The following is a 17202-nucleotide window of genomic DNA, read 5'->3' on the forward strand; positions in this document are numbered from 1 at the left end:
TGAACCTGACATTTTCCTTTGGGAGTTTCATGAGATTCTCGGAATCTTTGCTCTTGATTTGAGTTTTCGGCCGACGTAATTTTTCCTTTTCCACTTGATCTTTCTTTTCCCTTCACTTCTGAAGTATGCCTAGGAGAAGAGCTCACTACAACTTTGTTTGACTGCTTTTCCTTGCTTTGCTCCCCTTCTGTCAAGGACGACAATTCGGCAAAAGACGCTTTAGGAGATGAACCTTGTTTGGCAGCGGCAGTGTTCAACACTTTCTTCACCAATTGACCCAAACGCTCTTTGGAGGCCAAATTTGACGACGATGATGGGCTCGGTGGGCTTTTGCCGGAGAACCTTCCTGTAATATCTGGTGGCGGTGTAGAAGGGGACAATTTTTCCTTTGAAGTTGACTTCAATATTCCGGCTATTGTCTCGGCGTTAAGGACAGTTTTGGCACCTTTTCGTTTATCAGGATGACTGCCAGTGTTCTCATTAGCATCTGGCGACTTTTTATCCTGTATTGATAATACTAGGCCTTTGGGATTCTTAACCTTATCCCCATCACTTCCAACAGTTTTGTTTGGAGAATGTTTAGAGTCTGTGGGCGTGTTCTTAGACGGGATTGCAGCTTCTCTCGGTCTGCCACTTGATAACATATTCGCCAAGTTCTGAGGTTCATTTCCCATACTTGCCAATCTCGTTTCCGAGAAATTTATGTTACTTTGACGGTCGACTCTTGGGTCGTAGAAAATGTTTGAGCCGATCAGGAATTTTGGAGTTTGCGGTGATGAGGTGCAATCCGGATTTCTTTGGACTCCTTGTTTCCTATGCTCATTTGGGTTCCTATTGCTTCTTTGAGTGTCTTCAGGATCGCAAATGTTCAAGCCACTATCCGACGAGGCATTACTTGGAAATGGTTTGTCGGTGGTTTCCATCGATATCGACTCGCCCTTGGAAAAATGTTCCTCAAAAGACGGGGCATGAAAGACGCCAGAGTCTCCAAGATTATGCTCAGAACTTGCTTGATCCACGAAAGTAGCCTTAGTGGGTGAAGCAAATGTCGAAGAGACTCTTAAAACGCTTCCCGAAGGAGAAGCCATGGGGCTGCTTCCAACACTAGAAGATGGCATTCCACCTACTTCATTGCTCTCATTTCGCCAATTCGTTTTCTCATCGGGTTGGACGCCTTTCTGGCTAACGTTGCCGCGGTCAATGTTTGAGTCAATGGGGTTTCGAGATCCCATGGAGTCACCAAGACACGTTATCGGCGGAGTAAAGAACTTCTGAGTTTCCCTCAGGTCAGCTCGTAAAGTAGGATTGCTAGCCGATTTGGCTGGAAGCTTACTGGTAGAATTTTCTTTTGCAGGCGTGCTTGCTCTTCGAGTGTAAGGGTACCTAATGTAACCGGACGCCGAATTTTGAGGTGCATCAGAAACTTCAATGTTGGTTTTAGCAGGTTGAACATAAGGGTTCGAGGAGTTCGGCTTTCTTTCTTGTGAAGCCTCTCTTTCTTTTGACGATGATGGAGAGTTACTAATGTTTCTAGAGTATGAAGTAGTACTCGTTGGACCCTTGGTCCCAACATCGTCTTCTTTTGAGTGTGGATTATTTAACTTAGAATAAATAGGATTATTCTTTTCCATCGGTTCACCTTTTTTTTCAAGAGCCAATACAGGCTTTTTGCTCGCAGTACTCGATAAAATATCTTTTTCTGAAGAGTTATTCTGGGTTTGCTTTTGGTCAGGTAATAAGTAAGAACGCGAGGAACTCTCTTTGCAAGTCAAAGAGACATCAGGTTTTGTTGAAACTTTGCCTGGTTTCGGAGTTGGCAGGGAATTTCGCTTAGCCGACGCTGATAATGGCCCCGAAACATTGTCTCCTTTTGGAAGAGGATTTGATAACAGCTTTCTAAGAATTAACGGAGATCTTGGGTCTCTAGAAGATGAAGCGTTAAGTCTCTCTGTAGAAAACTGGCCATTCTCACCTAGATGCTTTCTTGATGCCGTAACCGGGTCAATTGCAGAATGGATCTTCGAGGTTTTAGAAGTCGTGAGAGTCTCAGTGCTAGAGGACGCAATTTGAGTTGCAGAATTTTCACCGCTTTTATCCGCCATACTTGAGGAAAGAGGAGTATCCTTTGCAGATCTCTCATCCTTAGCATCACCCGACGTCCCTCGAAGAACTTTCCTATCGAATTCCATCACGGGATCATCCGTCTTTGCATTGCCTGCATTACATTCAGTTCCTTCCTTGTCACGCAACTTTGGTTTTTCAAAGCAGTCTGTGTCACGCTCCGGTTCCATTTCTCCACACTTCAAATTAACGTTTGTAAAGTAATCTGACGATTTAAACTCTTTGAATAACCCTGAGTCAACTTGAGCCTGTAGAGGTAGTGTGCTTCCTTCCTTCCCACCACGGAGTTGGCTCGAAGAACTCACTTGAGTGGGGAATGTCGCGAAGGTGGATCCCAAAAGTGACAAATCTACTTGTGTTTCAAACTTTTGCGCAGATGTTATCGGTGACCGAACAAAGTCCGCTGAACCCTTCACGTCATAAGGTTGTGTTGTTTCGCTTTGACGTGGTTTTGGAGCGGCCTTTTCGCGGACAGGCTCTGAATCGAGTGAAGACCTTCTGGCAAGTTCGGTTAAGAAACTGCTGTTTCCCCTCTCTGATGAATTGCTTGTATTGATAACGACTCCGTTTCTTAAATCACCGATCGAAATGCTGGAATCTTTGCTGGGGAAAGAAAGACTAGAGGACTTTCCAGTGAATTCTGTCTCTGGTCCTGTATTCAAACTGTCTTTCACATCTGGAATTACTTTAAAAGCAGTTACTAAAGCATTATCAAAAGAAATCCCCGATTCATTCATCTGGGGAGCATTCAAGCGTATGTCTCCAACGATATTATCCTGGGATGACCATTTTTTCGTGCCCTTTGAAAGCCTCATCGTAGAATCCTGCAGACGTCTGTCGGAGCCAGCTTCAGTCGCTTTGTGAAGACTTTGAAGTGATGAAGATAGTCTACGCCTTGACTGCGCAGTGAAATCCTGTCGTTTGTTGTCATTCGACAATGACCGTGAGATGTTGCGTTGCATCTTTCTCTGATCTCCAGATTCGACCTTAAACAAAAGCTCATCGGAATCGAAAGACATGGTTGTTGTTTTCTTACTCCCGAAGATAGGTTTTTCATGCGATGAAACGGGATTACCTTTCGGTGGACACTCTGATGCCCTACCACTACTAATCATCGATTGCCGAAAGGGTCCAGTTTTAGAAGACTTCCGAGTGGCCGACGCAGTTCCGTTCGGTTTTAGCTGTCCTTTGACGATACGGTCCTCGTTTAACAACGAAGATGAACCAAACTTTGTAATCATCGATGACACCGAATTGCGACGAGTCCAAGGAGAGATATCTGAAGACGAAGACTCGCGCTTGGAAATGCGATTAGAAACAGGACTATTTGAGCGTGACCCCGCCGAACTGGTCGTCCTATTCTCCGTGTTTCCTCCAGATTGCTGCAAGAGACTGCTTGACCTCGATTTTGATCTGTGGAACACATCTGGTGAGTTAGGACTCGATGGTCTCGAATTTGGCAGGGACCCCATAGACATACGTTTTTGTAGTTTAGGTTTGGCTGATGCGTCTACACCGTCCGTCGACCTGTTTACAGGAGGCGTTTGGGATCGAGGACTAGGTGTGGCATCAGCAGATGATCGTCTGCCAATATGAGGGGATGGTGATCTTGCACGAACTCGTTTATTTTCGTTGTCGGATGTATTCGTTTGACCAGAAGTAGGTATTCGTTGCCGACTGACATTGGGATTTTTTTCCAATTCAGTTGGAATCGATCTGCTCTTCGTACCAGTCTGCCAAATAGGACGCGGGAGCTTGGATGCTTTTTTGTCCCTCAGCGAAGGTGAGCGTCTTGTTCCCTGTTCAACATCTGTTTGCAAAGAAGACCCTACGTTAGTTCCATCAGGCCTTGGAAAAGCACTGCTTGCTTTCATCGTACGAGGTTCTCCATCGAACACCTCACTTACGTCACTGTCTGGTGAGATCACGGGTTGATTGGACGCCATTGATGTATCAACCGGGACAAACTGCACCGGAGACATTGCTGGTTGAGGGTACGGCATTAAACCTCCCTGGGGAATGTACCAGAACGGGGACATTGGTACAGGAGTCACACTGGGAACAGGAACAGCGATAGGAACAAATTTAGGGACGGCAGATCTTTGACTTTCACTTGTATTGGAGTACATATTAGGTGACATTGAACGACCAGCAGGCGTTATAGGGTCAAAAACTCCACAGTGCTCTGCTTGAGGAAAATGTGGGTAGCTATAAACTGAAGGTGAGGATGGTTTTACTTTGTTATGTTCCAGCGTTGTCTTACTCAGACCAATTGGCTCGTTGCCTGCTTGCTCTTTATCTCTCCTCTCAAACGAGTTGCTATCGGGCCTCAGGCTCGTGGATGCTAGAAGGGACAAAAGTTGTTCTTTCTGTTCTTCGGTCAACGAATAGCGTGGATTCTGAGCAGTTAAGTTGTTATTCGCATCACAGGCGATGGAACGGCAATCATTTTTTGCGGCAAATGAAGAAACACCCTTTACCACATCCTCCTCGTTGTTCCTGATCTCTTTCGACTTGTTCTCGACCTCGACAAATGCATCATTTGCGGGAATTTCTTTCAAAAGCTGGCTATCGGTTTGATTTCTCTGTTCTCGGTGTGCTTGAGTTCTTACAAAAGGGTTTTGCTCTTGAGGCCTCGGTGCCTGAAAAATATAGCAGAGACGATAACATCAAAGGGGTCATTTCTGTTGATAAGAAAGAGCATTTATTTATTAATTAAACTGCGGCACAAAAATAAGACTTTTATCGTGTCAGGCTATTTGAGTGAGAGGTTAACTATCAATAGAGTTATTTCAGTAGAGTTATGACCTAGAGTTAGAGTTAACGACTGCCAAAATCCTGAATTCAAGATTTTGGACTGCCAAAAACCTGAATTCAGGATTTTGGACTGGGATTTTGGCAGTCCAAAATCTTGAATTCAGGATTTTGGAAACTTAACTCTAACTCTACGACATAACTCTATGAAAATAACTCTAAGAATAGCTGTCCCCCTTGAGTGAATAAAAAAACATCAATATATGTTTCATGTATTTTTCACGTTTGTCACTGACGCGAAACGCATTTTTCGTAACAAAACAGACAATCATGAGCCAAGATGCATTCAAACGACCAGCGTACAACACGCACCCCTCTTTGTGAGGTCCCGGCTCCATTCCATTGACTGAAAAATAAACGTAGTCTTACAAATGAAGGTAAAAGAAGGCAAAAAGCATCGGGAAGAGGTTTTCGTCTAATAGGATTGGAGTCTTTCGTTCGACGGTAAAATTATTCGAAGTTCAGACCAGCTTTTATCTAGCTGTGTACTTTTACAATAATCTCAACTCCTATTCTCGAGGACACTTAGGGCGCACTCTAACAAAGGATTAAGTTTTCATAATTAATTTCTGGGTTTCAACATTTTAGAATTAAATTGAAAGCTTTCCCGGTCCGTGAACACCGCTGGCCACACTTGGGTGAATACCAAACAGCTTTAAGTAAAAATTAAGGATTCCGTGTACAAGTTATTCGTGGTTGGGCTTCCCGCTGTTATTGAGTTATCGAACGCTGTTTGCCCGAAAACAATGAATATTGAAGTAATACGACGTAAATCACTCTCGGGAGCGGAAGCGCCATAGTCAAAGAACAAAACATACAACTAGGTTTAGTGGTTATGAAAGGTTTCCAAACAGATTCAATCGACTTTGGCATATCTTCGGCTAGTGAATTGAAGGTAAGGGCTGCGGTGCTTTGCAAAGTGAACGCTTCAAGATTAAAGGTTTTAGTTTCCAGCCATTACATTTCACGAAGACTCGATTCAAAGGGAATGTTGCTTAGATGTGCCCGGCGGAGACTTGTCCTCAAGATGATTGCTTTACAAATCAGTAGTTTCACACTGAAGGTCGGCAATTCGTGCAGTAAATGCTCAGCTTTGGCATCAAATGAGCTTTTCATTGAGTTTGCGTCGCTGCTAAAAAAACCTTGGTCGAAAGCTGAACTTTCCCAACATTCGCTTTTGTTCACCTGATCAGACGTCAGACGAAGGGTTCTTGATGTTCGAAAACGCCAAATGCTTTTGTTCAATGTGGCCTCTTTAGCCACTTACTGTGTTCAAGTAGCTAATGCAGCACTGCAAAGTTTGCATCAAACTGGATCAGCAAAAGGCAAATAACATATTGTTGACACTATCGATGTGTTTACGACATTATGTACGTACAGCCCACCTGTTTTAGAAAACCCTTACAGGAAGCAGCTACAGCAATGGAACCCATAAGAGTGTCATGTTGCTTCTTCTCTTCCTCTAACGTTTTTCTTTTGCCAACCTGTTGGAGAAATGCAAAATTTAAACATGTGGGGATGTAGCTAAAGAAGTCTTAACGAAAAAAACTTGCCTCAGACTTCTTTACGCCATGTGTGAACGATGTGTGAACGATGTGTGAACGATTTTAAGCGATGTATTTTTGCTTTGAAGTGAGATCAAAACATAATTCTGTGTTCGTGTCTTTTGGGGGTGGAAGCGTTCAAGGCAAGTTTGAACTTGACGCAACACAGGGGAGAGGGGAGGGGGCCATTCTTCTCCTTCCTCTAAAAGTGATTCGTAGAATTATATGAACACACTTCACATCGAGATGGGCGGCGTTTGACGGCGTGAACATCAGCTTCACCTGTTTTTGCACCCGTCTGCTTCATAGGCACCTTACGATCTCCTAAGGTGACCGGCGACAAGGAAAATGTAACTAAAAACTGCAATTTTACATTTCAGTTCATACTTAACAATTACGCCAAACCGTAAAAGAACTAAATGAGAATGAACAGTTCAAACAAACATTTTCAGTTAATCTGTCGTTGTATGCTTGAAATGTATTTGCTCGTAAACAAATGAGAAATTCGCGGGATCGATAAGCAACCTACCATAATCCACAAATGTTGCCGATCCATGTTGCTTGGTAATTCACCGAAGTTAGCCTTATTTGGATGTAAAGAAGGTGCCGCCATCTTGGATTGTGTCATATTTAAAACAAGTTCGATTTTACAAAGAAGTATCAGTACTTGGACTGTTCGATAATTTGGAGCTCGGGCGCAAAAAGTACACATCCAACTAACATATGAAAGGTCGATTACCATTTAACTTGTTAATTATCACTGGAAAAACGCAAATATTTACATTTGGACATGTAGATGGTGAAAGTACATCTCAGCCTTAATCGTTTGAGAACAATGATTGTCACTCCAGGAAAATTAATTTGCTTATAATGGTGAAATGAAAATTCGACGTTTTCTCGGGTTTAAGTCTACAATTCTTGTAGTCCGTCAATCGAACTTCATTTGGAAAGGGCAAGAGTGTTGACAAAAGAAGAGAAGTAGACTTTTTTGAGAAAAGACTACAAAAGTACCGCATCTAAAATATGTACACTCTCATTTAAAAGTAAACAAATTGGGCTGTTAACTTGAGGAAGTTAATAAAACGATGAATATTGAGATTTAAGCTCTTCAGAAAGGACCGTCTCCAAAGACGAAGGAACAATGAAACGAAATGCCTAGTAGCAGAGATTGCGGCGACATTTAAAGATTTGTCGCTCAAGTAACCACGGAGAAGCTGGAACACGTTTACAATAAAATCTGATCACAAACAAAATATAATAGAGACAACTTTTCAAAAGATCCTCCTTTACGAGGAACTTTATCTGCAAGTAATTATAGACAAGAAAACACTTACAGATAAGTTGCTTGAGTTTTTTTCCGCCGAGGACCAGTTTTAAGGTTGATATGGGATACGGATATATGAGCAGATCATAGTTTTGAACCTGCTTTCCGTCTGCGTAACGATAATTGATTTCAAAGCGGTTGCACAAGTGTTCGTCCTTCGCACTTCGACCACAAAAGATGAACTTTTAACCGCTACAGTAGCTTATTTTAGGAATACAATGCGAGTCAAAAAAAAAAAACTCGCAATGACGTATTTCCGAAAGCCACAAGGAACCTTGGGCTGATCGTCACGTATAGAAGGAAGGTTGTTTTAAAAGGAAAATATCTATCAAAGGGATTGAAGTTCAAAGTAACGTCTTCGTCGTAATTGTTTTGTATAGTTATCTCGACTAATTAAAAGCTTCCTTCCACCGTTACTGCTTGCTTGCATTAGATGGAGTGTTAAAGCTTGAGGAGCATTCAAGCGTCTACGTATTTGTTAAGGCATTGAATTTGGCTGTCAATTCGCGATCACTGATAAACCCGGAACAGTATATGAGTGAAAGACCTTTCAAATTGATCCGGAGGTTTTCAATAAATACACCTTATAGCAAAGATCTTACGGAAAAACACGCTTACTGGGAAGACAGGAAGGAAAGCGGACAAAAACCGCTTTCATGGAAGAAATTTTTTCTAGTCTTTTTCAATCACGCAATTTTTTTCTTCATTTATTAATGCGACTGGCCGCATTAAGGTTACGCATGCCCATTTATCGATGGTGAGCGCGGTATACCAGGCCAGGCGTCAGCTATAACTGATCGTCTTCAATCGTTGTTAGTAAAGGACTATTTCCTGATTTAATACTCCCCATATTGCTGACACTACCCATGCAAAAAGGATCCCATCAAAAAGCTCAGGATAGTGCTCTCGTTCAATAATAAACAGTAGATATTTTTTTCATCTCGTCAATACTTTGACTTCTTACGGGATATAGAACGAAGTCGCCATTGACAAGCACCTCAATGGCTGCATAGCTGGTAAAGAGCAGAGTGCATGCAACACAATCCCAAGGTTATGTGTTCGAACCCCTTCAAGTTGAAGTTCTTTTTTAAATGCTTGAGTTGTTTCACCAAATCCGATGCTCTTTCGCTAGCAAAATCGTCTCTTATCCGCAGTAACAACTTTCTTGTGTTCTCTACATTAAGAGACAGTAAGGCAGGCGGCCATAGCGTGGGTAACGCCACAAAACAAGAATATTGTTATTTATTTATTTATTTATTTATTTATTTATTTACTGATTAAGTATGAATAGGTCCCCTACGAGGTTAACCACCATTTTACCCTCCCAACCATGATACACCACAGAAGACAGACCACAACACCGGGAACTACATGCCCTACTCTTTGCGACAAGTGCGCGGGTTCTTTTACGTCCGACAGGATTATGAACATTGAAGGATTGTGAGACGGGACCTCCGGCTTATCGTCCTTATCCGAGAAGACTAGAGAGTCTAACCATTTGCAGATGTAATTACAAAGGCAGCACTTTCTCCTCACTTATTTAAAGACCCTGAGTGTTGGTCCGGCCGGAGTTGAACTCACGACCTCCCGCGTGACAGCCCGGTGCTCAACCAACTGAGCCACCGGTGCGCGGTCTGATGGAGAAAATAGGGAGCTTAAGAAACGACGACGGCGACAGCAACTCCAAACAAACAATGATATCATTGGTTAAAAGAACATAAATATTCATACTGCACGTGCAGCACGCATTTTAGCGCATACTTTTGCGGTACTCTGCACAACGATGACGTGAAATCACCAAATTTGAGGTAATTTTCACCGCGCATTGGCGACGCGACAATTTTCAAAAAAATCGCATCACCATCGCAAGCAAAAAATCGCATGTGTAGCCACGGCTGTACATTACACTGCAAGACGATAACGTGAAATGACCAAGTTTTTAACGAAAACGTGAGCATACAGCGGAGAATAGTTCATCCTCAATTTCGACTTCAAGAACGCTTCATGTAACCACTCCGGTTATACAATAGAGAGATTAAGCATACGATAAATTAAACGGCAAACGTCGGACTAAAATTTGCATTTAACAAAAATGGAAGAAACTCGTTTGATATGAGGCCATTTCTTGCATGTTAGCAGCAGGTATCAAGTAACTTTTCAAAAGAGAGAGACGAGTTAGAATAACATAATTTTCATGCTTTTAAGACAAGCAGAAGCCCACCGGTTCGCGTTTGCCGTTTCACGAAAACGCGATGCTTAATCTCTCTAATAGCAAACGGAATAAACGCGAAAGACTTACGAGAGTGAGCGCTTAAGTTACATTTGAGAGCGTTTTTTTCCGTTGACTGTGCCGTTCTCGTTGATGTATCGTGTTTCTGATTCTCCCCTTCTGAGCTTGGCGCTAGTCTGAAGAGTATAAAGTGTACTCAATGTGAAAGCGGTTAGCTTTCAGCAAGAGAGTATGATAGGACCTGATAACGTGACAGTCGAAAGTGATGACGCCAAGTGCAATTGAAACTCTCAGTGACTGCCTCAAGGATCTCGCGCTACTTTTTCAACCAATGAGAAGCAAAACGAAGCGCATTTTCCCGCGGTTTGTGGAGGTTAAGGTTAATTGAAAACCTCTCAACTGGTCGAATATCCCATAATAATAGTAGGCCTGCCAGCATTCCGCACATTGAGTCAAGGCGAAGCTGCTGTGAAACCGACCATGATTTTTGAAAAAGTTACGACTACAAAAGTAATAAACTTACATCTTCTTTTGTAATGGCTGCAGAAGCCTGGTACTCCCATAGCAGGGCTTGGCATTTTTCTCGTGACGTCATGTCTCCTTCGGTCTGTAGGGAATCGCATGTCTTACGAAAAAGAAAGAAATGCAAATCGCCATATCAGCTTTGAAGAAAGCCATGAGGACACTGCTCATCAAAAGGGGTAGAAAAGGCTACGTAGCAGTTCTCGTAAAATACAATGCTATCGGCTCGCAAACTCGTACCCAGGGTTCGTTCTTTTGGCGGAAAAGCCATGGGAACTAGGTTGTTTTACCACAATTGCTTGTAATCTGGCAATCTGATTGGCTATTTTGCCGTTGTCGATGAGAGTCTAGACAACGCTGTACGCGTCATGCTCGCGTCATTTTGTCACCCAATGTAATAGCCAATCAGGAACGCCCATTTTGGGAATAAACCAATCATATTACGAGAAAGTTATAGACGATTTTGGTCACGCTCTGACTTTGGCGTTGAACATTGTGGTAAAAAACAAATCGAAAGTGGTTCAGCGTTGTCTGTACTCTTATCGACAACGATATTCGTCATCACAATGGTCAAAATTTGTTGCGGACTCACTTGGCTGCGCCTCGTGAGTCCACAACATTTTGATCAATTTGATGACGAATATCGTTGTCGATAACAGTACAGACAACGCTGAACCATTTTTGATTTGTTAAATTGACTTCCTACCCAACTGAACCCGGCAAAAAAATCACAACACTTAAAACAAGCAAAACTCCCACTTATGAAAGTTGCAACAGTCCCCGTTATAAATTTAACGATCGGATTATGTTTTAGATGTGTGTGTAGTCAAGCTGTGATAAATGGAGGAAGTGTTATAGAGAATGACAGAAGCTAAAGAGTTACTTGAGGCACAGCCAAGAGAAATTACGGCTTCCTGGTGCTCCACAATCTTCTAAAGTGTATCACGAGACTGAACACACTGAGTTCCGTCAATGTATGAGGCAATTATTTTGTAAGATTCAGAGCAGTTCAAGCGAATTAAGGAGAATGTGCAGAACGTTTCTCACTGAATCATCAGTTATTATTACTGGACGTCGCTATATTTGGGATAATTTCTTTTCAGCGCTTCCGGGGTCTACCTTTATCATTTCACAGAGAGGAATGTCAATTTTTGTTCTTACCAAACATAGAGGAAAACCCTTAACAGGCACCAAATTTTGCAAGGTATGTTATTTCATTGCTTACTTGTAGCACATTGTGTAAGCTTGGCCTTGCGTCCGGATCATCGTCTGTCATAGATACCAACAGCTCTTGAAATCCGAGACTAAGCGATGGCTTCTCTGCCTCTGTCAACCGCCAGTCAGCCGTTGACCACACGGTGGCAGCCAGACTGAAAACGCATGTCTGTGGACAAAAAGAAAGCTTACAATTTGCGCTATTGTAACCTGTTGGCAAATATTCCATCTCGGTGGTCGCTCGCGCTGTACAACGTAAGCAGAAGTGTCCTTTCACTAGATTGATAAGGACGAGCTAAGATGTTGTGTTCAAGTTATCATCAACCCCAACAAAGTTGCAAGATGTCAGCGGTGAGCTGGCAAGATGGACGTCTAAATTTAAGCTCCTCCGTCTTTGTTCAAATTTTACAGCTTAATCACTTTGTACATGCAAATTCTTGTTTTCGGAAGACCCATTATGAAGGCTGAAGCGCTACGTAAAGAAAATCAAACGTTGGAAGGAAAACCTCTGCGACGCTTTTACTCGCTCCAGACAAATACACTCACATAACACCAGATCAGCCTTTGCTGGAAATTTTTATGTTAAACCATCTCGATAAAACCTCATGCGGAATTCTGTTGCTAGATTTGGGACTGTCCTGTGGAATTCTCTGAGAACCACTACACGTGAACTTACTCGCAAGCAGTTTAAGAGAAAAATATATAATACCCTTATATCCTCGCTGCTGAGGATAATTATATCGATTCGGCATCTCTTCTTCAAAAAACACGCGGTTTATGACATGTTTTCCAGTCTTAGTTGCTCCTTGTGCCTGAAATAGCTAATTTTGTATGTTTATTTATCTATTTATTTATTTTATTCATGTGCTGTATTAACCTTTTCAGTATCTTGTTCTATACTCTTAATAAATCGTTGTCACTGCCCGCCGCTATTAGCCTTTAGTATAAAATACACAGGTGATTATACAAAATCGCGCGCTCTCATTGGCTCGCCATCTCGGATTATCAGCCGATAATCACCTCGACGGACAAAATGGCTGCCAGTAGTCGTTTTGCCACTGTAAGTGAAGATGATTTCGCGTTGAAATGTTTTTTTTTCTCTTTTTTGAAATAATCACCTGTGTATTTATACTAAAACAATTATTCGCCTCAGGCTCAGTGATTATTGGTGAATATTCACCTCGACTTCGCCTCGATGAATATTTAACAATTATTCCATAAGCGCGCGTTGGATATGAGATGGTAAATAGCCAACGAGGCGCGTAGCGCCGAGTTGGCTATAACCAGTCTCATATCCAACAAGCGCGAATGGAATAATTGTTTTATTAAATTCCTTCAACTCCAAAAATTTGGAAGTACGAAATACGAGCGGAAAAAGCGAGCAAATCCGAGCGAAATCGAAAAAAACTTGATGAGAACTGATGCGATGTTGTGTAATACCTTGTTGTCAGACAGACGCAGGCTCATCACAAAAACATTTCTTGCCTTTTCGCGTATTTCTAAACGTCGGAATTGATCCAAACTTTCCACAAAAAAAGTTTTTTTTCTCCTTACAAGACCTACTACACAAATTCCGTTGACTTCTCAGGCTATTTGACGGATTCGCAAGAGTGGAAACTGAATTTAATTAAACCCTTACGTAATTTTTAACTCTCATTTTTAAACAGGTCTTGCACACAACTCCAACCCTTCGCATTTAAAAAAATAATCTCAACAAAAACGTTATGCTATTTCTCGTAGAATTGTTGAGGTAACTAAGGCTTGAAGCCCAACGTGCGTTGGGCATCGATTTGAGTAACGCTTGGACCCAACTGTGACTATTTTGGATTCACCGAAATAAGGTTTTCGCCGGGAACACATAAAATTACCCGAAGTGTGGCTTACTTCACATGTAACGGTACATGGAACACGGGTTAGAAGATTGTTGCCCGTGAGTGCCTGTTAACTTAACCTCCAACGCACTAAAGTTGGCAGAATCAGGGATTTTTAAGGTACACAAGCTGAACATTTTCGAAAAGGTGCTTAAACTTCAAATTAGAGCTTAATTCAAATCAGATCCCTCTTAACCGATGCTGGCGTTTCTCTGTACCCTGTAGGCTTGAATCATAGGCCATGTTTTCCGTTTCGGAAATAGAGTAACAACAGAATACAGAGATCCCGATTTCTCCCGTTTAATTGAAGTTTTCTCCCTAAATTTTCACAGCAAAATATGGAGCTAGCGATACCGACGAAAATACGTGATCTTAACTCACATAACTTGAGTAATGCAACTTTATACGATCGAAACCTTGACAAGAATATAATTGCTTCTGTCTGAGACACGTCAACAACTACTTAAGTGATATATATAGTGTTTCAACAACAACAAACTGCACAATTCCCGAAATCTGTTTCGTAAATTGGTTATTAAAAGCCCAATGATTTTTGCAACCCTACGGTAAGCCTCAACTATTTTTAGTTGGGCGTCTGTTAGCAAGTTTAATTTTAGCAATTCATTCATGCATTCCACAAAGAAATCTCTTCGAACCACCTTAAGACGCACGGCAAAGCTGGCTGCAAGTAACTGAAACATTGATAGCATCTCTCCACCATGATCAATTACGCCTCTGTCACAAGAACTTAAGCACAGCCTTCAATTGACGCAACAATCAAATAACGACGGTAAAAGGACGAAAACATAATCAAAATTCGCACGGTATGAGCATTGAAGCACGACGTCGCAGATGGCTACAAGTTCATGGCGCAAACGAAAAATTAGCCTTCCGATTTCTCACCAAGAGGCACCTGCGGTTGCGAAATTACGCCTTTACCCCACAGAGACCGCCGTAAGAGGGCTGGAAAATTCACGGAACAGTTTGAAAAAGAAATGTAATCAAATAACTTTATTTTAATTAGGCAGGCGTCAATTTGCCTCATTAACGCAATTGACACCAATTTTTAGAACGTCAAAACCGACCGAAGCGGTCCAATAGTTTCTGTCGAAAAAAGGATCTAGAAACGCTGCAATTATCAATTTCAAAGTAACTCAAAATAACTGGAAACTGTCCGGGTCACCACATTTAGATCTGTTCTTAAATTACATCAATGCGATCTCAAAAGTTTCGGGCAATTGTAAAATGAACAATAGGATTTTACAGTCTGATGTTGAATGCTTTAATTTTTGCACAAGTCGACTTTGAGTTGATTTATAAAGACAAATCAAAATACGAGAAGCATTCAAATCGTTGTTAACCCCGTTGACTACTTTGCTGTTAGGCAAAATATTCACGAGAGCTAGCAATAATACTTATCAATTCCCTTTAGAATTCTGCAATTGAAAACTCTTTAATCGGAAAAGCAATGCCGCCGAGAATAAAATAAATTACGTACACGACAACAAATTACAATGTCCTTAAAGACTAACTTGAAATGACCAAAAATGAAACGAAATTTTCCGTATAAGCGTTAAAATCGTTGACAATATAACAGCGATTGGTGTCAAGTACATCTCATTGTAACCTCAAGGACTCTATCAACATTCCGTGACGCAAATACAATAAGGCGAGGCCGGCGCGAGATATAAAGAAGAAAACTTTGGAAAAACAACAATCGAGAAATAAGCTTAAGATGTTCATTCCTCTTTCAACTTAAAATACGACGAAAAGGATGCAACGAAACTTTTGAAACGTTAAGTTGGCAAACTTTGCGAAAAATCGAAAGATATATAAAGAATTTTCGTCACTTGAGATCAGATTTCAAAAGATCCAGCTTTTGCCTCAAATGTAATCAAAATCATTCGACGTTTTTCCTTTTCGCAGCAATTTGGGGAAAAGAGACAAAAAACACTCGGTATTCACATGGTGGCACAGTATTCGAGGCTTTTCGCGTCACCGAAGCGCTGTGAAGATGAATTGTCTGCACTGTCCAAGCCAAATTTTAACCCCGAACTCTCGGAATCCCATCTTCTTGTATTACTTAATTACACGATATACTAGCACAATAGTTACATCACATGAACGTTTAACAGAGAAAAGCAAACGACATTTCATATTAATTGTGCAATACCAAATTGACATTTTCCCATTAGGTCACGTTAATTTACAGCATGTGGACATAACAACAATTGATACTCAAAGTTAAATATACAATGTGTTTTGACAAGTTGAAAACACAGCAGTCACAAAGCCTTTTTTACTTACCAAAGAAAGTGAAACTTGGGGAGTTTTTCGCGCGATGACCTTACAGGAGTTCAACCATGGTGAAAATATATCATAAATAACTGTTCGATGCCGTACGTACTTATGGACTTAACAGACAAATAAGCCCGGCTCAATAAAAATGTAAATCTGGTTCTATTCGCTGCGAGTAAACAATGGAGGCATCTGTTGAATTTTAAGTGCAAGAAACCACAGACATCAACGAAAATTCCGGAAAGAGAAGGCAAGCGCAAAACAATCTTGTGAAAATGAACAGATACTTCAACCTTGTTCGGAAATATTTGAACGAAAAGCAACCACTTCACAGGTGAAATGCCTAAAAATGTGTTATTGTTATGCAAAATAAGCCTCTTTGAGTCGCAAAAAACAGCTTCGATTGACGAATCAACGATGAGAAAGTTAATCAGACAAAAGTATAACGTCTGGAGTCCTTTGTAAACGTCGTGGAAACTACCCAAACATAATTTGGAGTGTTTATTTATGACATGCATTTGATAAATAATGGCCACACGATGTTACAAGATGAAGAAAAACAGGAGGAGCAAGCCAGCCCAAATGAAAAATGAGTGTCAGTGTTTGAGTGAGGCTCCAGCATTTGACTAAGTAGCGTGACTTCTGGCTGTTTTACACAATTGTGGTCTCATTCACACAGAAGCCCTTCAAGTTAATCCTGCCAAGACTACCACATGCTGGAAAGGTCAGACCACAACACAGAAACTCTGTGCCCTACTCTTTTCGAATAGTGTGTGGGATCTTTAAAGTCCCACAGAGTTACATGAACAAGGGCTGTGAGACGGGACCTCCGGCTTATCGTCCTTATCCGAGAAGACTTGAAAGTCTAACCATTTGCAGATGTAGTTACAAAGGCAGCACTTTGTCCTCAGTTATTTAAAGACCCTGAGTGTTGGTCCGGCCGGAGTTAAACTCACGACCTCCCGCGTGACAGCCCGGTGCTCAACCAACTGAGTCACCGCTGTGGTCGGTTCTATGTCGTTCACACATAGAAAGCAAGGATGGAGGATACACAAAATCAGAAACCCATAAGGGTTGAAACGTGTAACAGCCCCTTGTGTGCTGGGAAACAAGCTTCTGAATATTCAATTTGCTAAGTACCATATTTGGAACAACAAGAGCGAGGGGTTTCCAAATATGGTACTTAGCACTGAAACATTCAACCAATCAATCCGCACTGAATATTCGGAAGCCGTGAACGCTTGTTACACGTTTCAACCCTTA

General features: G+C 41.6%; 1 protein-coding gene across 4 annotated transcripts in view; it reads right to left on the reverse strand.

The window, feature by feature from the left end:
* LOC138043598 (ras guanine nucleotide exchange factor Y-like) overlaps window positions 1–17202 on the reverse strand; it is a 64539-nt gene that overhangs the window by 22903 nt on the left and 24434 nt on the right. For all 4 annotated transcript variants that reach the window (XM_068889950.1, XM_068889948.1, XM_068889949.1 and 1 more), the window contains 4 exons: window positions 11781–11939; window positions 10557–10658; window positions 6321–6419; window positions 1–4763 (listed from right to left, as the gene is read on the reverse strand). The exon at window positions 1–4763 is cut by the window's left edge and continues 88 nt beyond it. In XM_068889950.1, coding sequence (XP_068746051.1) covers window positions 1–4763; window positions 6321–6419; window positions 10557–10658; window positions 11781–11939 — 5123 coding nt within the window. The remainder of the gene's footprint in view (window positions 4764–6320; window positions 6420–10556; window positions 10659–11780; window positions 11940–17202) is intronic.

Source organism: Montipora capricornis, chromosome 3 (genome assembly GCF_036669925.1).
Source record: "Montipora capricornis isolate CH-2021 chromosome 3, ASM3666992v2, whole genome shotgun sequence".
Lineage (NCBI taxonomy): Eukaryota > Metazoa > Cnidaria > Anthozoa > Scleractinia > Acroporidae > Montipora > Montipora capricornis.